The sequence below is a fragment of the Salmo trutta genome, chromosome 22, assembly GCF_901001165.1.
Source record: "Salmo trutta chromosome 22, fSalTru1.1, whole genome shotgun sequence".
Classification (NCBI taxonomy): Eukaryota; Metazoa; Chordata; class Actinopteri; order Salmoniformes; family Salmonidae; genus Salmo; species Salmo trutta.
The window spans coordinates 8,348,687-8,375,455 of record NC_042978.1 but is presented as its reverse complement, the minus strand read 5'-3'; the positions used below and the strand labels follow the sequence as shown (position 1 = coordinate 8,375,455).

General features: G+C 45.9%; 1 protein-coding gene across 6 annotated transcripts in view; it reads right to left on the bottom strand.

Annotated features, from left to right (window-relative positions):
• LOC115157998 (obscurin) overlaps positions 1–26,506 on the bottom strand; it is a 95,505-nt gene extending 68,999 nt beyond the window's left edge. For all 6 annotated transcript variants that reach the window (XM_029706424.1, XM_029706426.1, XM_029706428.1 and 3 more), the window contains exons 1-22: positions 25,710–26,506; positions 24,472–24,596; positions 24,083–24,367; positions 23,608–23,769; positions 22,389–22,493; positions 21,984–22,250; positions 20,255–20,524; positions 19,804–20,070; positions 11,283–11,546; positions 10,714–10,980; positions 10,334–10,603; positions 9,806–10,075; positions 9,323–9,589; positions 8,902–9,174; positions 8,478–8,741; positions 7,955–8,221; positions 7,451–7,717; positions 7,025–7,294; positions 6,602–6,871; positions 5,755–6,030; positions 5,319–5,585; positions 132–398 (exon numbers count right to left, since the gene is read on the bottom strand). In XM_029706424.1, coding sequence (XP_029562284.1) covers positions 132–398; positions 5,319–5,585; positions 5,755–6,030; positions 6,602–6,871; positions 7,025–7,294; positions 7,451–7,717; positions 7,955–8,221; positions 8,478–8,741; positions 8,902–9,174; positions 9,323–9,589; positions 9,806–10,075; positions 10,334–10,603; positions 10,714–10,980; positions 11,283–11,546; positions 19,804–20,070; positions 20,255–20,524; positions 21,984–22,250; positions 22,389–22,493; positions 23,608–23,769; positions 24,083–24,367; positions 24,472–24,508 — 5,152 coding nt within the window. In that variant the 5' untranslated portion in view covers positions 24,509–24,596; positions 25,710–26,506. The remainder of the gene's footprint in view (positions 1–131; positions 399–5,318; positions 5,586–5,754; positions 6,031–6,601; positions 6,872–7,024; positions 7,295–7,450; positions 7,718–7,954; positions 8,222–8,477; positions 8,742–8,901; positions 9,175–9,322; positions 9,590–9,805; positions 10,076–10,333; positions 10,604–10,713; positions 10,981–11,282; positions 11,547–19,803; positions 20,071–20,254; positions 20,525–21,983; positions 22,251–22,388; positions 22,494–23,607; positions 23,770–24,082; positions 24,368–24,471; positions 24,597–25,709) is intronic.
• Between the last annotated feature and the right edge of the window lie 263 nt (positions 26,507–26,769).

Sequence of the window (26,769 nt, the reverse complement as noted above, 5' to 3'; positions counted from 1 at the left end):
ACAAACGTGCATCCTATTGATTAAATCTATAGTCTATTTGCCCAATTAAACATTCAAGCTTTCTCCAACATCTCCATAAGACATAAAACAACTCATGACTTCTGCACTTAACATAACCAAAATATACCCACCCTTTATTGTAACAGTTGCTGTGGTCTTTTGTTCGCCACAAATACAGGCGTAAACCCCACTGTCCTCCAGATTTGCATCGATAATCTTCAATTCCACCAGTAAATCTTTCGTCCTCATCTGGTACTTGCCTACATTCTTCAACAGCTTTGCTCCCCTCTTCCACTCAACTGAGGCTGCTGCTTTAGACAGTTCACAGTGTAGCGTCACAGTCTTACCCTCCTCAACGTCCATGTTCCTCAGCTGTTCTTTGAAAGTGGGGGGTAGGCCTGAGGAAAACCAGGAACAGTAGTGAGTGGTGGTACAACTTGAATGTGGAAAGGAAAACGGGCTAGTCCATGTCATGCTTTATGCTTGTGCTTCTGTCACAGAGAGAATTCAATAATCCAGAGGAGCTTTTGGATTTCCTGGGGTGGAATGAAAGCTGAAATACAGTAGTCTTCTTCACAATGATGAGACATCTTTTTTTCGATGCAGCATCAGGTTTATTCTTTCACTTTTAGAGCAGCGCTGTGAAACAATGTTATTATTGGTTCTCAGGCACATTGCTACAGGCAACAGGGCATTTGATTGGCTCATTGCTCATTGAAGAATCAGTGATGAACATGCACTTTTTCCCAGGCCTCCTTAGCAATGTCCCATTCATTTTGCACTGTTTTTTGTTGACTAAATGGAGAGTTAAATGTGGTATGCCTAGGGCTGTTGTGGTGACCATATTACCGCCACACTGGCGGTCACAAGTCATGAAGGCAGTCAAATTCCACGTGACCGTTTAGTCACGATAATTAGGCTTCTCCAAGCTCTGATGCTGCTGCTGGTCATTAGTAGCCTACCAAACTTGCTAACTGCCTGGTACTCAGCACTCTATTGTCCATCTAATCACTCTGACATCAATGCAAATGTTATAAAAAATCACACTTCATGAGAACCCAGGAGTTCATGCTGTGCAACATTTCTATAGGCTATGCAATTGCGCGAGAAAACAGAGTGATGGCCTCTACTAAAAAGAGGAGGATCACATCAGCTTTCTATAGTCTAGGCCTTCAAAATGTATTTCTCAACTTTCCTAATATTAAGCACATTGCTTATATTTACAATAGGAGTATAGCCTACCTGGCTTGCATGAAAATGAACCACGTGAAATGTGTCCTCCATTCACTATTTAAACGCATAGATGACATGTCTTTTTTCTTGTTGTCCCCATTTCGATACAAGTGCATGATAATGGTCCATTCTAAATCAAAACAAATTTCACACATATTATTTAGTATATGTAAAGACAAGATTAAATCAATAATAGTCTGATGGGTGACAATATTACCCTATCACTTGTGAATGATATATTATCACTTGTGAATGATGCCCAGCTGTCACGCCCTGACCTTAAAAAGCCTGTTTTATTCTCTATTTTGTTAGGTCAGGGTGTGACTTGGGTGGGCATATCTATGTGTCTATTTCTTTGTTGGCCTAGTATGGTTCCCAATCAGAGGCAGCTGTTTATCGTTGTCTCTGATTGGGGATCATACTTAGGCAGCCCTTTTTCCCAGCTGTGATTGTGGGATCTTGTTTTTGCTTAGGTGCTGTTTTGTCTGCAATACTTTACATTCGTGTTTGTATTTTGTTGTTTTGACGGTGTTCATTTGGAAATAAAGGAATATGTTCGCCTACCACGCTGCACCTTGGTCCATTTCTAACAACAAGCGTAACAGAAGATCCCACCACCAAAGGACCAAGCAGCGTGCCCAGGAGGAGCACGGATCCTGGGCCCGGGAGAAAAGGGAGGGGAGGACATCCTGGACCTGGGAGGAGGTAATGGCAGGGGACAAGACCCTGCCATGGAGGCAGCGAGAGAGGAACGGCGACGAGACCAGGAATCAAGGAGACGATGGAAACCAGAGAGGCAGCCTCAAAGAAAATTGGGGGGGGCACACTCGCTCTGAGGTACGTGTCACCAGTCTGGTGCCACCTGTCCCGGCTCCATGCACCAGGCCTCCAGTGCGCCTTCCCAGTCCAAAGCTTCCGGCGACGGTTCCCAGTCCAGAGCTTCCGGCAACGGTTCCCAGTCCAGAGCTTCCGGCGACGGTTCCCAGTCCAGAGCTTCCGGCAACGGTTCCCAGTCCAGAGCTTCCGGCGACGGTTCCCGGTCCAGAGCTTCCGGCGACGGTTCCCAGTCCAGAGCTTCCGGCGACGGTTCCCAGTCCAGAGCTTCCTGAGACGGCTTACAGTCCGGAACCTCCTGAGACGGCTTACAGTCCGGAAACTCCTGAGATGGTCCACGGCATGAAGCCTCCAGTGACGATCCACGGCCCGGAGCCTCCAGTGATGAGCCAAGGCCCGGAGTCTCCAGCGACGGTCGGCAGTCCAGAGCCTCCAGCGACGGTCGGCAGTCCAGAGCCTCCAGCGACGGTCAGCAGTCCAGAACCTCCAGCGACAGTTGGCAGTTCAGAGCCTCCAGCGGGGGTTCCCAGTCCAGAGCCTCCGGCGACAATCTACGGTCCGGTTCCTCCGGCAACGATCTACGGTCCGGAGCCCCTGGCGATGATCCACGGTCCAGTTCCACGGAAGTGGGGAGAGCCTCAAGCGGAGCGGGGTCTGCGTCCCGCACTGGAGCCTCCACCGAGAGGAGATGACCACCCGGACCCTCCCCTATAGGTTCAGGTTTGCGGTTCAAGTCCGCACCTTTGGGGGGGTACTGTCACGCTCTGACCTTAGAGAGCCTGTTTTATTCTCTATTTTGTTAGATCAGGGTGTGACTTGTGTGGGCATATCTATGTGTCTATTTCTTTTTTGGCCTAGTATGGTTCCCAATCAGAGGCAGCTGTTTATCGTTGTCTCTGATTGGGAATCATACTTAGGCAGCCCTTTTTCCAACCTGTGATTGTGGGATCTTGTTTTTGCTTAGGTGCTATGTTGCCTGCAATACTTTACGTTAGTTTTTGTGTTTTGTTGTTTTGACGGTGTTCATTTGAAAATAAAGGAATATGTTCGCCTACCATGCTGCACCTTGGTCCATTTCTAACGACGAGCGTAACACCATCATAAAAAAACATTTTTTCCCCGACTTTTTCTAATCATAGTTGCACACCTCATCTAGGCTAGCCCATAGGCCTATATGTTTTGATAAGGTTTGTATCACAACTATAGTGGCCAAATAACTTCTTAAAATTAAGCACATTAATCCACTTTACAAGGGGTGTAAAGCCTAACTGGCATACATAAGCAATGCGTGAGTTTCAAGTTTGGGAAAGATAACTTTCACCATAAAAACTCCCCTTTATAATAAAAGCATTACATGCATAATTGCATTTGGGTCACTTTTGATAATGGTGTTTTCCGCTAATGGAACATTTGTGCTTATTGCCTCCTACCATGTGCGCATTGCTGCGCTTATAATGTGAAGAAATAGCCTAATAGTTTATCAACATTTTAAGCTGAACGTTCTGATCTGTTGCATCAGCCACATTGCGTAAAAAAGGTTTTTTGATGCTAGTGGTTGTATTAATTTGGGATCTATTGCACCCCACAACTGTCCCAGACTATGTTTGGAATATTTATTTCTCACACAGAATAGGTCGACTTTTGTACTATGGGGGATAGTAGATTGAAATAGGCTAGTGCTTTTGCTGTTCGTTAGGCCTACTCATCTTGTTGGCTGTCGAAAAGTAAATGTGGACAGTTCTTCCAATATCTTCAAAATGCACCTCGGAATTGGATAAGGGCGTGCGCAGTTGAGTCCCCGATGTGTCTGTCTTCACTTGTAGCCTGTGAGAAAGACCCGATCACTTGATGGAGAGCCATGTGAGTGAGAGGTGATTTGGAGCGCTCAACACTCAGGGAGAGGGGTACAACGGCCACTGGCACAAAAGGCATGGATTTTTTTACGGTGCAATACAGCCACACAAAGGGGATGCTGCAGTTCCATTCTTGGCATTATCAAGTGCTGTCAAATTGTAAAAATCTAAACATATAGCCCAACGTTTGTAGAACAACTAAAGTTACATTAATAACTCTAAATTAAGCATATAGGAATACCACTCAACACAGAATAGCCATATTTGCTCACTCCCTCAAATTGTTTGGAGAAAATATCCTTTCTATTTTATTCAGCTTTGTTCAACTGTATTCTTCATACTATAAAATAATGCCAAGGAATTCTAAGCAAATCTTGTCTGCTAAATGAACTAGTGTAGCCCACAGCCATTTGGTATAACCAGATCAGGACCTAACATAAGGACAACTCAGAGAATGCTATTATGTTCTTCTGAAATACACTACATTTTCTTCATATCATGCTTCTTTAGACCTGTCTAAAATAAATAATGGATTTATTGTGAAGGTGTAGGCTATATTACATGGATCTATTAGACTTTTTAAAATGTAGATTTCCATATATTCCTTTATTTAACTAGATGTTCCAAAGGTCTGCATCGGGGGCTTGTGGGCTATGTGCGGAAGCCAGGAGATGCTACATGTGTTTATGTTAATTAGCGGTCAATTACCGTGAGACCGACAGTTATTTGCATGACAATCACCGGCTGAGGACATTTCATGACCGCCACAGCCCTAGTTATGCCTACTTATTGCAGGTTCTGTGCCCCAGACACAAGAGTACTAGGCAGCTCCTGTGGATCACTGAAAAGCTTGAGCAGGAGGATAACGACCACAGCGATCCACTTTCTGCACGCTTCACAACTTACACACAGACAGTAACCACAAAAAGACTCGCAGTAACACTGATCTGAGGATTTTTTTCTGCGCACAGTGGTTTCAAGAATCTTCAATTGCAGTAATCCCAGTCATAAATGTCCTGTAAAGGATTAAATCATATAGAGCATTCGGGTCCTTGAACTTGCCTGATAACGTTCATATTCAAGGACTCCGATCTATCAACCCTTTACAGGACAATAAGCAGGTAACCAAACAGTTACAAGAAAGGGACAAAGCTCTTTCAGTGCTGAGTACTTAAATCATGGGTACACAGGAAGATATAGAACTGTATGTAATCTAACCTCTCTTGTTTATCACACTGGACTGAAGATTCCCCTGGATGTACAGTACCACAAATGTACGCAGGAATTTGTATTTCATCATAAGGAAGTCATGGTTAATCAAAAATCTAGCCATGTTCACAGACCACACATTAAAATAAAAATGTCTGAGAGTGCATTCATTGGTTTGGTCTGACTCACCCGTCACGGTCAGTTCAGCAGTTGACTTGGCATCTCTACTCTTACAGGTGTATTTCCCAGCATCCCTCTCCTCCACGTTACGGATGAGCAGTTTAGTGATGCGTCCCTCCTGCCTCATCTCATATTTGTCTCCAGACATCAGGATGACTCTGCCCCTCCTCCAGTCCACTGGGTCACCAGGCTTGGAGAGCTCACACCAGAACTCCCCACTGTCCCCCTCTTTGATCACCACGTTCTGGACCTCTTGTGTGAACATTACAGGGAGAGCTGTGGAAACATTAACATTGGTTCATATTGTATGAGCGCAAGAAGTACATATAGAAACAAACTATTTGTATGGTCTCAAAGCGGGAGTCACTCAACCCTTCCACCTCTAACCTAAAGAAGTAAATTAGCTTATTTAGAAGGAAAAGCATTGATATCAAATGTTTCTTACCCTGCACTTTAACTTCAGCGGTGGTCTTCTGGTCTCCAGTGACACAGCTGTACTTCCCTATGTCCTCCGGTTGCACATTGGTAATGGTCATCTCAGCTATTTTCCCATCCAGTTTCATCTGGTACTTTCCTCCAGACAGGTCTTGGGACAGTTCTGTCTCCCCCCTCCACCACTCCACTGAGACCCCAGCCTTAGACAGCTCACAGTGCAGGGTTATGCTGCCCTCCTCTGGGGCCTCCTGGTTCTTCAGGCCCACTTTGAAGGTGGCAGGTACAGCTTGGGGGAAAAACAACAACTTCATTATAGAGTGAACATTGAATGTACTGAAAGCTAGAACAGCCTTGAGGAACCTTTCCCTTCGGTAGATAAGATGAAGGTCATTGAAGGAACCCTACATTATAGCTAAGGGCTCTGGTTAAGTTAGGCATTCAACATTAAACCCTCTAGAGAAGGGAGTTCTACTAAGCTAACATATGAATTGTTTTAAGATGCTTATACAAAGGATCATTTTGCGATTTGATTTAAAATTTTAGAATGCTACAGACGTTTTCGTGAGTAGGCTGATTTTTGGGATGTCTCTGGTCTGACAAACACCGCTGTAGCTCTGCCACCTTTAACCGTCAATGCGGATGGCCGACATTGGCGGATGCGGAGGATTCGGACATAGCCCATGCAAAAAAACGGATATCTCTAGCTTAAAGAGACAGACTCTTATGGGGATTTGTGTTGTTATGCTAATTAGATGTACGCTGGGGGCGCAGACATCGACTCTAGTTTAACCAAGTTTATGTGCCATTAACACCAGTGACAGTTGTTTCATTAGAGCACAGAGCATTTCCCCCCCTACCAATGACTTTGACAGTGGCCTTGGTCTTCTTGTCTTGACACACACAGCTGTAGACTCCACTGTCCTCTGGCAGAGCCTCCCTGATGAGGAGTTCCAGTGCTGAGTCTGTCTGCTTGATCTGGTATTTGTCTCCATTCTGCAGTATCCTCTCTCCTCCCAGCCTCCACTCCACTGGCACCCCTGCTTTAGACAGCTCACAGTGCAGCGAGATGGTGTTCCCTTCCTCAGTCTGCAGGTTCCTCAGCTTTTGCTTGAAAGTGATGGGAATTGCTGAAAGTCACCATGGCAATGAGAGACATGGAATGCCGTCTATTTACTTAAAGGACTGTGATTTCATGCTGATGTACTGCATACAATTTTGTTCACATTGGATATGAATTCAATGTGAATTGAAATCTTTTCTCAGTTGTCTCAAACTCTTACCTGTGACTGTAACACCGGCTGTGGTTTCCACACTGCCACAAACACAGGTGTAGATATTGCTGTCTTCTGGTTTGGCATCTATTATCTTCAGTTCATTCACCAACTCTCTCTGTCTTATCTGAAACTTCTCTCCGTTGTTCAGCAGCTCCTCTCCTCCCCTCATCCATTCTACAGGGACTCCTGGTTTAGAGAGCTCACAGTGTAACACCAAATTGTTCCCCTCCTCAACATGCACGTTCCTCAGCTTTTGTTTGAAGGTAACAGGCAGGGCTGAAGAAAAATGAAGAAAATAATATGAGAATAGTATGAATGTTTTTTTTTTTTTTATTGCCTTCATGTAAATGTCCAAAATGTACATTTATAAAATGCAACTTCAGAAAAGATTAGCTATACATGAAAACATAATAAGGGTGAGAAACTTCCTACCGCTGATTTTGACGGTGGCTGTGGTCTTTTGGTCTGCACACTCACAGCTGTAGACTCCACTGTCTTCAGGCACAGCTTTCCATATCTGAAGCTCCGATATGGTCTCTCTCTTCCTTATCTGGAACTTCACTCCATTCTTTAACAGCTCCCCCCCTTTCCTCCACTCTACAGGGACTCCTGGTTTAGAAAGCTCACAGCGCAACGTTAAACTGTTGCCCTCCTCAGCCTGAACATTTTTCAACTGTTGTGTGAAGGAGATGGGGATGGCTGGGGAGTAAATAGGCATATTTTAGTATTAACCATCAACAGGCATGAAGACTGAATGAAAATGGAAAATGTCTATGTAAAATAGTTCCATTAATCTTCAAATAGATTGGGTTTAATTTGTGGGTGTGATAATGCATCATTGCAAAGTTATTGAATTAATTTGATTTTTGTTGGCGCTAATGTTACTCCATATGATGCATCCTGGAAATGGAAATGAAAAGCAAGGACGGCTTTTACCGTGGACTTTGAGGCTGGCTGTGGTTCTGTGGTCTCGGCACTGACAGGTGTAATCTCCTGAGTCCTGAGGCTTCGGGCCAGTGATGGTCAAAGAAATGAAGGACTTCTTCTGCTTCATCAGGTACCTCTCTCCAGCTCTGAGGGTCTCCAAGCCCCTCCTCCAGTGGAACGCAACCCCCGGCAGGGAGAACTCACAGGAAAGGGTCACGTCCTCCCCCTCCTTTACCTCCATGCTCTGCAGCGGCTGGGTGAACTCAGCTGGAATGGCTGGAATAGAAAGAAGGACCCATGACAGCATCTCCCAATGAGTAATACTGTACATTGTACTGTGACAAGAATACTCTAGGGGGAGCTGTAAAGCAAACAGGTAAAGAAGTAATCCTGTTCTGTCTTTTGAAATAATTGTTATCATATTTGGCTATGACCACTACATGACCACTATATTACTACTTTACATGTGATGCCAAATGCACAGTAAGGAGGACAACATGATAAAATGAAGGAAAAAAGGTCCGGTTCTCACCTTTTACAGTGACGACAGCCTTGGTGCTGACCGATCCAGCGCTGCACTCGTACACCCCAGCATCGCTGTTACTGACCTCCCTGATGGTAAGCCTGGCCTCGTTACCTGAGCGACTGACATAGTACCTCGAGGAAATCCACATTAGGCAGCCATCTTTGTACCACAGGATGTGGCATGGCTTAGAGGTGATACACACCAGCACCAAACCGCCTCCCTCAATGGCCTCACAGTCCTCCAATGCTTTGGTGATGGTGGGACGTCTCTCTTTACCACGGGAAGGGTAGTTTACATAGACAACATGTCAAATACATACACTCTGGACAAAAATGACTGACACATCATTTACATTTTGTGAATAGTTGTTGTAATAGTACAGTGTGTTAATAGACGTTCGTAAAACAAAACAACTTTACGCTGACGTTACCTCTAACAAGCAGTGAGGCGTAGGACCTCTTGTCGCCTGCCTCAAAGGAGATGGTGCCCGAGTCTTTACGAGCCAGTTGTTTGAACGTGAGGCTGTGGTAGCCCCCCGGGATCACTTGGATCTCATTCAGCTCATTGGTGTACAGTAAGGTCTCATCCAGGTACCACTTGACCCCAACATAATCGCTGGGACAGATACGACACCTGAATATCACCGTGTCATTCTCCAGACACTCAACATCCTCCAGCTCGTCCATGATCAACACCTTCTGACCTGCAGAGATCACACACACAGGGATTTAACATGAAACGTGCAAGCTGTATAGAAAGGGTATACTCAAAATGCCTGCCATTCCACCTATCACTGAATGCTGACTTGAATGGGAAAGACCGTTCTATTCATTCTATTTCTATGGCCTTACCATGCACGGTCAGTAGCGCCCGGCTCTGCATGGTGCCAACATCGCAGGTGTACACGTCGGTGTCAACCTTCTCCAGGCAGCTGATGGTGAGGTAGAGGACCACGCCCTTCTGCTTCATCACATACTTCCTTCCCGCCTGGAGCTCTGCCATGCCCTTCAGCCAGGTCACCCGCTTGGCCGGCAGTCTCGTCTCGCACTCCAGCATCACCTTGCTCTTCTCCTCGGCCCGTGTGTCCCGCAGCTCCCGAGCAAATGTGTGCTGCAGCTCTGCAGGGGTGGGAGGGGTTAAATACACGTCCTGTGTACTACACCTGAGCAGGTGTGTGGAGCGACAACATGGTACAAAAGCAGTACAAAAATTGTCCAGAACATTTTAAAACAAGTCCTTCAAGTCATCAGTCTCAAGTCAAAGTCACAACTCCACAACTTTGGTAAACAGCACTATACCGTTACAGAAATACTGTAGTACTACCCAGTACTTGCCTCTGACCTCCAGCTTGGCCCGGGTGGCAATGCCGTCAGCCTCACAGCAGTACTCCCCAGAGTCTCTGATACAGGTGTTCGTGATCACCAACCGTACCAGGTGCTTCTCCACACTAATCTTGTACTTGGGGAGACTGTGCCTGATCTGATGGCCGTTCTTCAGCCAGCGGATGAAGGCCTCAGGCTTGGTGATCTCACAGCTCAGCTCAGCGTCCTCCCCTGGGGTGGCTTTAACGCTCATCATGTCCCTGAACACATGCACTGGCTTCTCTGCAGGTGTAGGGTTATATATTACACATAACATCAGATTTTCTCTAGGGACACATACATTATAATATGTTTACAGCAGGCACACGAGAGACATATCAGAGACACAAGACACATGTTGCTATAGGTTCTCTTTAGGAACAAACACACATTATAGAGTAATTAATATTACTTGAGTGCAATACTCTTTTTGCTTTTCCAGAGATTAGGTCATGACTGGCCATGAGAACACCCAGTTTCGTATACATTTCAGACACTCACCTTTGACAAACAGCATGGTCCTGCAGCTGAGGTCTTTGACGAAGAAGACTACATCCCCGGCTTCAGTCATAGTTGCGTCTCTGATGGTCATCTTGTATTTGCGACCCTTGTTTACGATCTGGATGCGGCTGTTGCTGATCACAAGTTGACCGTTCAGGGTCCAGGAGGGCTCGTCGATGACATCGTGAGAGAGGACGCACTCGAAACTGCAGCTCTCGCCCTCCAGAACAGAGACGGTCTTCATACGCTGGGCGATGGTGATGTGAATGTCTGTGGAGGGAAATTTCAGTGAGATCAGATTGACAATTGACAATCAGATGGACAATTCTGGTCCAATAATTTCTGGACCAGACCTCACTGATGATCTGGACTGTACATACCATGTACAGTGACCTTGGCGTTGGTCTGGCTGGTGCCCAGGTCACAGCTGTAGTGGCCTGCATCATCCTTACTCAGACTATGGATGATGAGCGTTAAGGACTTCCCAAACATGAGCATCTCATATTTGTCACTGCTGGCCAGGACCGTACCATCCTTCCTCCAGACGGGGGTGACCGTTTCCTTAGAGGTCTCACACTGCAGACACACCTTCCCCTCCTCCTCCCCTGACATGTCTTCTAGAGACCTGAGGAACACTGCTGGCTTTTCTGGAGGAGACAAGAAACAATACAAACACATTAGCTACTGATCTAATATAAATCTCTTACGTTCTTCCATGCATCAGTAGCTGATAGATATCTTGCTCATTCAGAGTTACTTAAGGAGATCAATCATCTTCAGGTCTCAGACATACCAAGTCTACTATATTTGCTTAATTTTCCAATTAGATCTCCAGATTGGGGAGAAACAAACTCTGTACTGACTAGGAACATACAACCACTAGAATTACACTACTTTCTAAATGACTCTTGCAGTGGCAGCTCACAAGTGACAACTGTACAAGGCATACCTTTGACCTTGAGGGAGGTGGACTCTGTGAGAAGGCCAGCCTTGAAGGTCACCCTGCTCTCCTGTGGGCGGAGATTTTTGATGGTGAGGCTGTGAATGGTGCCCATGTTCTGAATCCTGGTAACAGTGTTGGCGTTGAGGTGGTTGTCGTTCAGAAGCCACTGCACATTGGCTACCACGTAGTCGAGTTCACATGTGAACGTGGCGCTGCTATCCTCTTCCACCTTTACGTGCTCTAGGTGCCGTACGAGCTTTAGCCTTCGCACTGAAAAAAATATATATAGTTCATATCCATGGTGTAAGGGTTTTCTTGTCGTTAATATCTACCTTTTATACAAGGGGTGGGTCTAATCCTGAATTCTGATTAGTTCAAATCGCATTCCAGTCGGTGTCTATTCCACAAGTAAATCTATGATGTTAAAATGCCTATTTACTCTGACTGTGCAATCCACTGTCTCATCCACCCAACCAGGCAATTTATAAACTTGATCTCCACTATAAAAAGCATCTAGACATTATCTCACATTTCTTTTAGACTAACATTTTGGTTTTCAACAGCGGGTAATCATTTAAATCCATACTGTCTGTCTCTCCGACATTTGCACCATTGTTTTAATATTCAAATTCCATCTCCAGTTGTCGCATAGTAATGAACGAGTCTGGAGTCGGGATGAGAGACAGGCAGGCAGCTTTTCTCAGCTAGTTGAAATCATGAACCAGCATCATTTTTATGGATATTTAAACAAATTAAATATCAATAGAAAACAGGTCAAACGAAACAAAGTGCAGCTAGTTTGCAGTCTTTCCAGCTTCAGTTTGAAGTGATAGTTTTAGCTGTGTTGTTGGCTAGCTCCTTTGAACATCAAGACATGACAAGAGAGCACATTTTTTATGCCAGGTGAAATCCCGCATCATTAGCTCATTGTATTGGATCTATCCAAATAAATGTCACGAGAAAACAGCTTAAACAAATGAAAATGCAGCTACTTTGTTGTTATTCAGTCTGCCCTGTTTGACGTGACTGTAAGTTAGCTGTAGTTGGCTAGCAAGCAAGCAAGGGATAAGAACGTTTCCAACCAGTATGGCAATAGACCATTTAGAACAAATAACTGGGTCGCGTCCATGGATACTTAACGACTGGGTCACATCTCTGGCAACCGAACCGATAGAACGAACTAGAGGTCGACCGATTAATCGGAATGGCCGATTAATTAGGGCCGATTTCAAGTTTTCATAACAATCGGTATTTTTGGACACCGATTATGGCCGATTACATTGCACTCCACGAGGAGACTGCATGGCAGGCCGACTACCTGTTATGTGAGTGCAGCAAGGAGGCAAGGCAAGGTGCTAGCTAGCATTAAACTTATCTTATAAAAAAAACATGTGTACCTAACCACAAACATCAATGCCTTTCTTAAAATCAATACACAAGTATATATATTTTAAACCTGCATATTTAGTTAATATTGACTGCTAACATGAATTTAATTTAAATAGGGAAATTGTGTCACTTCTCTTGCGTTCTGTGCAAGCAGAGTCAGGGTATATGCAGCAGTTTCGGCTGCCTGGCTCGTTGCGAACTGTGTGAAGACCATTTCTTCCTAACAAAGACCGTAATTAATTTGCCAGAATTGTACATAATTATGACATGACATTGAAGGTTGTGCAATGTAACAGCAATATTTAGACTTAGGGATGCCACCCTGTCACGGTTGTCGTCGGTTAAGGAGGACCAAAACGCAGCAGGTATGTGCAGGCTCATCTTGATGTTTATTTACTTCAAAAATGAACGTACAAAAATAACAAAAAAACACGAACGATCAACAAAAACAGTCTGGTAAGGCACAAGGCTAAACACAGAACAATCACCCACAAATAACAAACACAAACACACCCTAATATATGGGACTCTCAATCAAAGGCAGATAGACAACACCTGCCTTCAACTGAGAGTCCCAACCCCAATTAACCAAACATAGAAAATGACACACTAGACTCAACATAGAATTCATGAAACTCACCCAGTGCCCAAAACCCCGGAATACTAAATCAAATGCCCTCCTAACTCATACAACACCCAGAACCACAAAACAAATACCCTCTGCCACATCCTGACCAAACTACAATACTAATTAACCCTTATACTGGCCAGGACGTGACAGTACCCCCCCCCCCCTTAAAGGTGCTAACCCCGGAAGCACCTTAAAAACAAAAAACAAAAAAAACAACAACCCCAAACACCAACAACAACAACAAAAAATTCCCCCTTACTAAAGGAAGGGAAGGGAGGGTGGCTGCCGTCAACGACGGCACTGTGCTACACCCCCCCTCCCCAACCCACCTATATCAGGAGGTGGCTCCGGTTCTGGCCGTTCCAGGCAGTCGGGCCACTCTGGCAGTTCGGGGCAGTCTGGCCAGTCTGGCCGCTCGGGGCAGTCTGGCAGCTCGGTTCAGTCTGGCAGCTCGGTTCAGTCTGGGCAGTCTGGCAGCTCGGGACAGTCTGGGCAGTCTGGCAGCTCGGGACAGTCTGGGCAGTCTGGCAACTTGGGACAGTCTGGGCAGTCTGGCAACTCGGGACAGTCTGGGCAGTCTGACAACTCGGGACAGTCTGGCAACTCGGGACAGTCTGGGCAGTCTGGCCACTCGGGACAGTCTGGGCAGTCTGGCAACTCGGGACAGTCTGGGCAGTCTGGCCACTCTGGCAGTTCAGGGCAGTCTGGCCACTCCGGCAGTTCAGGGCAGCCTGGCCACTCCGGCAGTTCAGGGCAGCCTGGCCACTCCGGCAGTTCAGGGCAGCCTGGCCACTCCGGCAGTTCAGCGCAGTCTGGCCACTCCGGCAGTTCAGCGCAGTCTGGCCACTCCGGCGACTGTTGACTGGCGGGCAACTCCGACGACTGTTGACTGGCGGGCAACTCCGGTGACTGTTGACTGGCGGGCAACTCCGACGACTGTTGACTGGCGGGCAGCTCCGACGACTGTTGACTGGCGGGCAGCTCCGACGACTGTTGACTGGCGGGCAGCTCCGACAACTGTTGACTGGCGGGCAGCTCCGACGACTGTTGACTGGCGGGCAGCTCCGACGACTGTTGACTGGCGGGCAGCTCCGACGACTGTTGACTGGCGGGGCTGGATTTACGCACTTGAAGGCTAGTGCGGGGAGCGGGAACAGGACGAGTCGGACTGGGTTGACGCACTTCCGGGTCCGCACGAGAGACAGGAGCTGGAAACCCAGGGCTATGGAGGCGCACAGCCGGTCTAGATCTTACCTCCTGCACAACCCGCCTTGGCTGGATGGAACTAGTAGCCCTGTACGAGCGGGGTGCTCGTACAGGGCAGACTGGGCTGTGCAGGGGCCTGATGGTAGCCGTGCGTAGAGCGGGAGTTGGGTAGCCTGGTCCTCTGAGGCGTACCGGCGACCAGATGCGCTGCGCAGGCATCCTCCTACCAGGCTGGATGCCCGCTCTAGCACGGCACCTGCGAGGGGCTGGAATAACTCGCACCGGACTGTGCGTGCGTATGGGTGAGATAGTGCGCTTCTCAGCGAAACATAGCGCTCTCCACCCCATACGCTCCTCCATATAACCATGGGTAGCTGGCTTCCGGCTCTTCCTACGCCTAGCCAAACTACCCGTGTGCCCCCCAAATTTTTTTTATTGGGGGTGCCCCTCGTGCTTCTCCCTCAGCGCGTCCATGGACTCGTACCTCCGCCTCTCTGCCTTGGCTGCCTCAATTTCCCACTGCGGGCGGCGATAATCCCCAGCCTGGTGCCAAGGTCCGGCCCCGTCTAGAACTTCCTCCCAGGTCCACTTCTCCCGCCAGTCCAACTCGAAGTCCCTCTGCTCCTTCCTCTGCTGCTTGGTCCATAGTTGGTGGGAGATTCTGTCACGGTTGTCGTCGGTTAAGGAGGACCAAAACGCAGCAGGTATGTGCAGGCTCATCTTGATGTTTATTTACTTCAAAAATGAACGTACAAAAATAACAAAAAAACACGAACGATCAACAAAAACAGTCTGGTAAGGCACAAGGCTAAACACAGAACAATCACCCACAAATAACAAACACAAACACACACTAATATATGGGACTCTCAATCAAAGGCAGATAGACAACACCTGCCTTCAACTGAGAGTCCCAACCCCAATTAACCAAACATAGAAAACGACACACTAGACTCAACATAGAATTCATGAAACTCACCCAGTGCCCAAAACCCGGAATACTAAATCAAATGCCCTCCTAACTCATACAACACCCAGAACCACATAAAACAAATACCCTCTGCCACGTCTTGACCAAACTACAATACTAATTAACCCTTATACTGGCCAGGACGTGACACACCCGTTAGATAAAATACGGAACGGTTCCGTATTTCACTGAAAGAATAAACGTTGTTTTCGAAATGATAGTTTCCGGATTTGACCATATTAATGACCTAAGGCTCGTATTTCTGTGTGTTATTATATTATAATTAAGTCTATGATTTGATAGAGCAGTCTGACTGAGCGGTGGTAGGCAGCAGCAGGCTAGTAAGCATTCATTCAAACAGCACTTTCCTGCATTTGCCAGCAGCTCTTCGCTGTGCTTCAAGCACTGCGCTGTTTATGACTTCAAGCCTATCAACTCCCGAGATTAGGCTGGCAATACTAAAGCACCTATTAGAACATCCAATAGTCAAAGGTATATGAAATATAAATGGTATAGAGAGAAATAGTCCTATAATAACTACAACCTAAAACTTCTTAGCTGGGAATATTGAAGACTCATGTTAAAAGGAAGCACCAGCTTTCATATGTTCTGAGCAAGGAACTTAAACGTTAGCTTTTTTACATGGCACATATTGCACTTTTACTTTCTTCTCCAACACTTTGTTTTTGCATTATTTAAACCAAATTGAACATGTTTCATTATTTATTTGAGTCTAAATTGACTATATTGATGTATTATATTAAGTTAAAATAAGTGTTCATTCAGTATTGTTGTAATTGTCATTATTACAAATATATATATATATATATATATATATATATATATATATATATATATATATATAAATAAAAAAATCGGCCGTTTAATTGATATCGGCTTTTTTTGGTCCTCCAATAATCAGTATCGGCATTGAAAAATCATAATCGGTCAACCTCTAGAACAAACGATGAGCCGGCTTGGGTAGCAACCCAAGATTTGTGTCGTGACTATATCTTGTGGAAGGAGGAAATAGTATGAATAAATTAATCGAAGTGAAGTTTTTAATGAAAATATGTAAATCATTATTTGAATATGCTGGTAACCCGTTTTATAAAAGGAACATCTACATGAGAATGCTATTCACTGACTACAGCTCAGCGTTCAACACCATAGTGTCCTCAAAGCTCATCACTAAGCTAAGGCCCCTGGGAATAAACACCTCCCTCTGCAACTGGACTTCCTGATGGGCCACCCCCAGGTAGAATTTATTTTTATTTAAATTGGCAAGTCAGTTAAGAACAAATTCTTATTTACAATGACGGCCTACACCATCTAAACCCAGACGACGCTGGTCCAATTGTGTGCCACCCTATGGGACGCCCTATGGCCTGATGTGAATCAGCCTGGATTCGAACCAGGTACTGTAGTGACGCCTCTTGCACTGAGATGCAGTGCCTTAGACCGCTGCACCACTCGGGAGGTAATGGTAAGTAACAATACATCCGCCATGCTGATCCTCAAAACAGGGGCTCCTCAGGGTTAGGGTTAGGGTTAGGTTAGCTCAGTCCACTCCTGTACTCCCTGTTCACTCATGACTGCATAGCCAGGCACGACTCCAACACCATCATCAAGTTTGCAGATGACACAACAGTGGTATGCCTGATCACTGGTAACGATGAGACAGCCTTAATGGAGGAGGTCAGAGACTTGGCCATGTGGTGCCAAGACAAGAACCACTCCCTCAACATGATCAAGACAAAGGAGATGATTGTGGACTACAGGAAAAGGAGGACCCATTCTCATCGACAAGGCTATAATGGAGCAGGTTGAGAGCTTCAAGTTACTTGGTGTCCACATCACCAACAAACTATCATGGTCCAAACACACTAAGACAGTTGTAAAGAGGGCACGACAAAACCTATTCCCCCTCAGGAGACTGAAAAGATTCGGCATGGGTCCTCAGATCCACAAAAGGTACATAGTTCTAGGTCCCAAGAAACAAAGAGATCTTTTGCTGGATCTGACAATTAATCTTGATGGTTGTACAGTCGTCTCAAATAAAACTGTGAAGGACCTCGGTGTTACTCTGGACTCTGATCTCTCTTTTGACAAACATATCAAGACTGTTTCAAGGACAGCTGTTTTCTATCTACGTAACATTGCAAAAATCTGAAACTTTTTGTCCAAAAATGATGCAGAAAAATGTATCCATGCTTTGACACTGCTGGATTAGACTACAGGAATGCTCTACCTTCCGGCTACCTGGATAAAACACTAAATAAACTTCAGTTAGTGCTAAACACAGCTGCCAGAATCTTGACTAGAACCCCAAAATGTGATCATATTACTCCAGTGCTAGACTCTCTACACTGGCTTCCTGTTAAGGCTAGGGCTGATTTCAAGGTTTTACAGCTAACCTACAAAGCATTACATGGGCTTGCTCCTACCCATCTCTCCGATTTGGTCCTGTCATACATACCTGCACGAACGCTATGGTCACAAGACGCAGGCCTCCTTATTGTCCCTAGAATTTCTAAGCAAACAGCTGGAGGCAGGGCTTTCTCTTATAGAGCTCCATTTTTATGGAAGGGTCTGCCTATCCATGTGAGAGACGCAGACTAGGTCTCGACCTTTAAGTCTTTATTGAACACTCATCTCTTCAGTAGGTTCTGTCCGGGTTGGCGCCCCCCTCGGGTTTTTGCTATGGGGGAGATCTTCGTGGGCTATACTCAGCCTTGTCTCAGGGTAGTAAGTTGGTGGTTGCTGTGCTTTGGCAAAGTGGCTGGGGTTATATCCTGCCTGGTTGACCCTGTCCAGGGGGGTATCGTGGACGGGGCCAGTGTCTCCCAACCCCTCCTGTCTCAGCCTCCAGTATTTATGCTGCAATGGTTTATGTGTTGGGGGGCTAGGGTCAGTCTATTATATCTGGAGTATTTCTCCGGGCTTATCCGGTGTCCTGTGTGAATTTAAGTATGCTCCCTCTAATTCTCTTTCTCTCTTTTTTTCCTCTCTCTCTCGCTTTCTCTCGGAGGACACGAGCCCTAGGACCATGCCTCAGGACTACCTGGCCTGATGACGCCTTGCTGTCCCCAGTCCACCTGGTCATGCTGCTGCTCCAGTTTCAACTGTTCTGCCTGTGGCTATGAAACCCTGACCTGTTCACCGGATGTGCTACCTTGTTCTGGACCTCTCTCTCTCTCTCCTCACCGCACCTGCTGTCTCTAACTCTGAATGATTGGCTATGAAAAGCCAACTGACATTTACTCCTGAGGTGCTGACCTGTTGCACCCTCTACAAACACTGTGGTTATTATTATTTGACCCTGCTGGTCATCTGTGAACGTTTCAACATCTTAGCCATGTACTGTTATAATCTCCACCCGGCACAGCCAGAAGAGGACTGGGGCCCCCACAGAGCCTGGTTCCTCTCTAGGTTTCTTCCTAGGTTCCTGCCTTTCTAGGGAATTTTTCCTAGCCACCGTGCCTTTACATCTGCATTGCTTGCTGTTTGTGTTTTTAGGCTGGGTTTCTGTATAGCACTTTTGTGACATCTGCTGATTGATTGATTGATAGTGCGTACGGCCCAGTATATCACTGGGCTCAAGCTTCCTGCCATCCAGGAACTCTATACCAGGCGGTGTTAGAGGAAGGCCATAAAATTGTCAAAGACTCCAGCCACCCTAGTCATAGACTGTTCTCCCTGCTACTGCATGGCAAGCAGTACCGGAGCGCCAAGTCTAGGTCTAAAAGGCTGCTTAACAGCTTCTACCGCCAAGCCATACGACCCCTGAACAGTTAATCAAAGGGCCCTCTTTTACGCTGCAGCTACTCTCTGTTTATTATCTATGCATAGTCACTTTGACTCTACCTACATGTACATATTGCTATTGTTATTTTACTGGTGCTGTTTAATTATGTGTTACTTTTATTTCTTATTAAAATTTCTTAAAGCATAATTGGTTAAGGGCTCATAAGTAAAGATTTCACTGTAGATACCTGTTGTATTCGGCACATGTGAAAAATAACATTTGATTTGATAATGTCCTCAAAGCCGGTTTTTGGATGATATATTGGCACGGTTTGCCGGCCCTCGACTTCGTCTCGGGCATAACAACAGCCGGGCCAGTGTATCCTCCAAACACCGGCTTATCTGGCATTATCACTGAAACAGCACAGTATAGACGGAGCAGTGTAGATGAAATTTTATATAAAGAGTTTCACTTCATCAAGCATGAAGCTGATTTCCATGATCAACCATCTGAACGTTGAAGATTTGTCCCCGAAAAATATTTGTTGTCCTCCTTAATACTGTATGAATAACAGCATCCTCACCATCCACAGTGACCTTGGCTGTGCTCTTTGACCCTCCAGCCATGCAGCTGTACTGGCCAGTATCGGTCTCCTTGAGGCCCTGGATGGTCAGCTCTGCCTGGCTCTTCTCCGTCCTCATGCTGTACTTGCTGGATGTCTGCAGGGCAGTGCGGCCCCTGTACCAGCGAACCACCCTGGGGGAGGGGGAAAACTGACACCTCAGTGTGACCGAGCTGTTCTCTTTAGCCTCCACGTCTGGCATGGGCTGGACCACTTTCAGAGGGCGCTCTGGAAAGGATGGATAATGATATAATACTGTATCTTAGTCTGTTCAAGGGATTAAAAAGCAAAGTATGAACCCAACGGGAAACACCTCTCGCAAAACAGTATGATATAGAGCCTGGAGGGTCATTGTCAACAGTAAGCAGGGCAGGCATCGTTCCAACTTCCACTTGGTGACAATCAACCTTACCCTTAACGGTGAGTTGTGCGGTGGAGCGGCTCTTCCCGGCATTGAACTGCACAGGGCCTGTCATAGAGCTGTCCGTGCTGATGAAGCAGAGGGTGTACAGTGTGCCCTGCCGGTCTATGCTCAGTTCAGGCCCCTCCATCAGGACCTCTCCGTCCAGGGTCCACTTTGGGGGTCTCCCCGCCCTCAGGCTGGTCACCACCTGGAACAGGGCCTCCCTGGGCTCGGTCACCTCTACAGACCTTAGCCCCTGCACTATGCTGATCGCCTGCTCTGCATGCACAGGGAGCACACATTGGATCAGCATCATCACTTAGAGCTACTTCAAAGGAAAGTGTACACCCAGGAAGTAAGTAAGGTAGATAGTTGGGTTATCAGTGTGAACATACACTACATGGCCAAAAGTGTGTGGACACCTACTCATCAAACATCTCATTCCAAAATCATGGGCATTAATGTGGAGTTAGTCCCCCCTTTGCTGCTATAACAGCCTTCACTCTTCTGGGAAGGCTTTCCACTAGATGTTGGAACATTGCTGCAGGGACTTGCTTCCATTCAGCTACAAGAGCATTGATGTTGGAATATTAGGCCTGCCTCACAGCCGGCGTTCCAATTCATCCCAAAAGTGTTTAATGGGGTTGAGGTCAGGGCTCTGTGCATGCCAGTCAAGTTCTTCAACACCAATCTCGACAAACCATTTCTGTATGGACCTCGCTTTGTGCACAGGGGCATTGACATGCTGAAACAGGAAAGGGACTTCCCCAAACTGTTGCCACAAAGTTGGAAGCACAGAATTGTCTAGAATGTACCGTTAAGATTTCCCTTCACAGGAAAAAGGGGCCTAGCCCAAACCATGAAAAGCAGACCCAGACCATTATTCCTCCTCCACCAAACGTTATAGTTGGCACTATGCAATCGGACAGGTAGCGTTCTCCTGGCGTCCGCCAAACCCAGGTTCGTCCATCGGATTGCTAGATGGAGAAGCGTGATTCATCACTCCAGAGAATGCATTTCCACTACTCCAGAGTCCAATGGCGGCGAGCTTTACACCCCTCCAGCCGACGCTTGGCATTGCGCATGGTGATCTTAGGCTTGTGTGCAGCTGCTCAGCCATGGAAACAGTTATTGTGCAGAGGTTGCTTCCAGAGGCAGTTTGGAACTCGGTAGTGAGTGTTGCAAATGAAGACAGATGATTTTTTACACGCTAAGCGCTTCAGCACTCGTCGGTACCATTCTGTGAGCTTGTGTGGCCTACCACTTCGCGGCTGAGCCTAGATGTTTCCACTTCACAATAACAGCACTTACAGTTAACCGGGGCAGCTCTAGCAGGGCAGAAATTGACGAACTGACTTGTTGGAAAGGTAGCATCCTATGGCGGCGCCACGTTAAAAGTCACTGAGCTCTTCAGTACGGGCAATTCTTCTGCCAATGTTTGTCTATGGAGATTGTATGGCTGTGTGCTCGATTTTATACACTTGTCAGCAACGGGTGTGGCTGAAATAGCCAATCCACTAATTTGAAGGGGTGTCCACATACTTTTAGCCATGTAGTATATTTAGTTGAATGATGTGTTTTGGTGACTTACGGATAAGTATGAGGGTGTAACACTTTATATGAAGGTCTGCTCGTAAACTGCTTATTAATATTTAGCATTGAAACATACCTAACATTGGAACTAGTATGTTAAGCTGGCCAGACAATAAGTCTGAATGAATTACAATGAGCATCTCACCCTCCACTAGCAGTTGGCAGGAGGTCTTGTCATCGCCAGCATCACAGGTGTAGGTGTCCTCGTCTGACGAGGCTACGTCATCAATGTGCAGCTGCCTGTAGACATCGTCGCTAACAATCTGGTGCTTCTTGCTGGGTTGGATCTCATTCCTGTTCTTGAACCACCTGACCAGGGCGTTGGCCCTGGACACCTGGCACTCCAGCAGTCCTTTGTGTTTGTACATAGCAATCTTCACTCTCAGAGGCTTCACTATCTGCACAGGCAGCTCTGTGGAAAATAGGAGTAACACTGAACCATTGTTTATTGAAACTTCACCTGATGAGGCCACTTAGGCCAGATTACAGGGGTTTTTTTGGTCATTGACGAACATTGAGATCGTTGATTCTAAAAATAGATGTTGTTCACCTTTTACCGTGAGAGTTGCATAGGAGGAGACCCTGTCTGCAGTGAATTTGATCTCCCCAGCATTTGCTGGCCTTACAGACTTGAAGCACATGGTGTGAGTTTTACCTGTATTCAGATGGAAATACGTGTTTCATTAGTAGTATTCAATTATGTGTATAACCCCTGGATTGCTGATGCTATTTAATGGCCAATGAGAGGCTTTGAAGCCACCAGCCGACATATTGGCACTCCCCAGTAGGAGCAGTCCACCATAGGAATGAATGGAATCCTACAGTATTTCAATGAAATGTTTCAAGGATTAAATTACATGTATTTAAGTATGTGTTTGTTGCAATGGGGACAGTAAAAAAATATGGTAACACTTTCTATGAAGAGCATATGTGTAATGCATTATACATGTACTCATGATGCACTACGATAGAGTAATAATGCCCTATAAGCATAGTTATACACTCACATAAAGACTTGTATAGACTCATAATTCCATGTACCAATACTCCTAGTGCATTATAGGTATAATTAGAATTAAGCAATAAGGCCCGAGGGGGTGTGGTATATGGCCAATATGCCACAGCCAGGTGCATGACGCAACGTGGAGTGCCTGGATACTGCCCTTAGCCATGGTATATTGGCCATATACCACAAACCCCCGAGATGCCTTATTGCTATTATAAACTGGACACCAACGTAATTAGAAGAGTAAAAATAAATGTTTTGACATACCCGTGGTATACGGTCTGATATGCTACGGCTTTCAGCCAATCAGCATTCAGGGCTCGAACCACCCAGTTTATAATCACTTATAATGTACAGCAACATAGCGCTGGTCACTTTTTCCTCAAGGCTCATACAGTGTTATAATGACCATCAGTGTGATGATTCTAATGTATGTTTTTGTCAATGAGCAGCACATCATCATTACCACGTCATAATCTTTGTTATGGTGTGTTATAGCATACTGATAAGCCAATATGAAGTAATCTTTGATTGCTTTAGGTAAAGTGATGAAATGCCTAAGGCAGACAGATATAATACACCTGTTAAAGCTGTTACTATACAATTACAAAAAGCGGTCATTGTCAGCTTTCAGTAAAGTATAACTTTCTCTGCATTCCAACAGCGCCTCCTGTCAGTCATCTAGGGTTAATGCATATCATCGGTAGTATACTGAGCTATAAACACAGGTCCATGACTAGGCTCAGTTGTGTCCCATGCTCACCCTCGTGCCCGATCTTGACGTTGTCTCCGGGTTTGATCCGGGTGTTGTCGCTGTACCAACGCCCGTCCACGTCCTCACAGTTGACCTCACACAGGAAGGTCACACTCTGCCTCTCAGTCACTTCCTCATCTTCCAACTCCTTCACAATCTGTATGTCTCTGGCTGGCAGACAACCACAGGGTGACAAACACAGACAGATAGGCCAGACATTACCTAGAGATCCAGTATGCGATTCGATCAAATGATGTGCTGTGATGCATTGTGGTCTGTACTGGGATTTATCTGTGATTTTACGTTTATTCTTCACCAAGCCATCAGTCTGGATGCCAAGGCAGTGAGTAAATATCCGGCTAACATAGAAACAGACTGGCAATAAGACTTCCAGCTATTACAGAAGCATTAGACTGAGGGAGGGTCATACAATTGTCCCAGTTGCATTATTCCTCTCAACTGTTGTGTTCTGTCATACTGTTACCTATGACAGTGAGTTGGCCTGAGGTTTGGATCCAGTTATGGCTCCCGTCAGTCTGGAAGGAGAACAGGCCAGTGTCTCCTACGGTGACCCGGGTGAAGGTGAGAGTGTGTTTATTCTTATGGGTAGCGATGTGACAGGTGGGCTTGGATTTTAGCCTGACCCCGTCCCTGGTCCACGTGCCCGCTATGTAGGACAGGTTGAGGGTCACCTCGAACGTGCAGCCCTCCCTCTCACACACATCCACATCCTCCAGCCCCTTCACTACCTGGAGATGGATCTGGTTTTCTGCAGACAGAGAGTAAGATATGTTCCAACAAGTGTGTGTGTGTGTGGGGGGGGGTCAAAGAAAGTAACCGCATAGAGTGTGTTCCATGGAATGGAGGCCTTACTTGCAGCAGCTACTTTGCTCCCAGACTTGTCTCCCATGGTTTGTCGGGAGGGATGGCTTCAACCACTTCTGATAGTGGTTGGCTTTCCCCTTGTCCGTATCTCTAGGTTGCCCCTAGGGCTAAAACTGCACAGTTTGATACATCTTTAAAAACATGCTGGAAGTCAAGGAAACCTTCATATTGACTTGTAAATAACCCCTCCACTCTCTCACTCTCACAGACATTTTTCAAAATGAAGGACCAACGTGGACTTGAGAGCGACACTTTAATATGGCTATACTGTGATGTGGCATGGCTGGCTGGCACCCGACATCATGAAGATGACAAGTAATCTCCGTCACCTTACATGGCTGAGCTCAGCATCACGAATTTAGCGTCAGCTGTGTTGCCCCCTCCAGCAGTCTACATGTATAGTATGTATGTTAGGAGACTCCACTAACCTCAAAATGGGTTAAACAAATGAAAGGTGTCAACCAGTATGACTGACTGACATAGAATACAAAAACATAACCAATCGATGAGTTGAAAGGTATATTAAGACTCCAACCCACTATGAGGAGCATGAAGCTTGATAATGGCGGACGGCCATCCAAGGACAAGACCTCAAATGACTTGCCACGTCACATCATTTTACTCACGTGGTGCTGTGTGCGTAATAGAGAAATACAGACACATTCTCAGTCAACATTGTCTCACAGACCTCATGCTACGAAACCCAATAAGGTTATCGACAAAGGAGGTCAGCCAAAGTCACTTCACATATTTATATATCCAAACAGCTGTGGAGAAAGTATATGATTCACCGTCATGCATCTCCCACTCGGGACTGTGTCATTTTCCATGTGTCTGTTTCCATAGAAGTTAAAAATCTAAACAACTGGATCACATTAACATTGGCCAAATGGGCAACTGGCTAGCGTGAGCACGTAGTACGATATTCAGTCTACAATACGAATTGATGGATGACATAATCACAACTTGTCACTGCAGGAACATAGAGCAGAACAGCAGATAGATACAACGCCAACCAGCTTTGAAGTTATACTAAATGTTCACGTGAACACCTGCCTGTAATGTCATAATTCTCAGACCGACGGGCATTACGGTCCCCAATTATTATCAATTTCCTGACGCATATAAATAAGCGCCAGAAAATGGTCAATGGCAGTGATTTCTTTTGATACAATAACATACAGTATCAGAAATAGAGCTCTGACCACCTGCTGTGGTGTACCCACCTTAAGCCTGGTCAGCTGTATTCTGGGAAAATCTCTTTCCTCACATGCCCTCTCAGTATCCTAACAAAAAGACCACTTTCAGCTGGACAAAAAAGCTGCCAAAACTGTCCGCCTGTCATGAAAGGTATGTCCGACCCTTGTCTTCTTTCACCCCAAATCCCTCAAGATTAACAACAAAAGTTTGGCGAGGAGAGAGAATGCCGAGGTCGGAGGGCTAGCCTACCACACGGTCTCCAGAGCGGACAGTCAGCCAGTGGACCTTTCTCTTTTTTTTCTGCTTTGGTAAAGCCTAATGCTGAACAGCTGACATTTCTCGCCTGTCCGACTCCCCTCCAAAATAGACCAGTGTCATTACACACGCTAAGATAGCTTTGGCTTTACTGCAGTGAGGCAAGTCCTGCCCAACATCAGTAGAGTGGATTTATCCACGTAAGTTCATAAATCACCAGACAATTATATAATAAACATGCTATGATGGTTTTCCCATTTGTGCTTCTGTCATATTGGATGGGAAGCTCTCCTCTAACCAAAAGAAATCTTGGATTTTGTGCCTGTCAAACATATTGATTCAATGGTTGTAAAGCTAGGTCTGTCCATTTTCAAAAAATGATTTTCTTTTTTGACTCCAGACTCCACAAAGCAAGTCCGGCAGGTTCTAGTTTTATCTTATCTTGATTATTACCCAGTCATATGGTCAGGTGCTGCAAAGAAGGACGTAGAAAAACTGCAGCTGGCCCAGAAAGAGAGGCACATCTTGCTCTTCATTGCAATCAGAGGGCTAAATTCAATACCATGTATGCCAGTCTCTCTTGGCTAAAAGTTGAGGAGAGACTGATTGCATTACTTCTTCTTTTTATAAGAAACATTGTGTGCATAGTCAACTTACACACAGCTCTGACATACGCACTTATCCCACCAGACATACCACCAGGGGTCTTTTCACAGTCTCCTAAACCCGAACAAAGTCAAGAAAACGTACAGTATTATACAGTATAGATCCATGGTTGCATGGAACTCCCATGTCAGATTGCTCAGGTGAACAGTAAACCTGGTTTCAAAA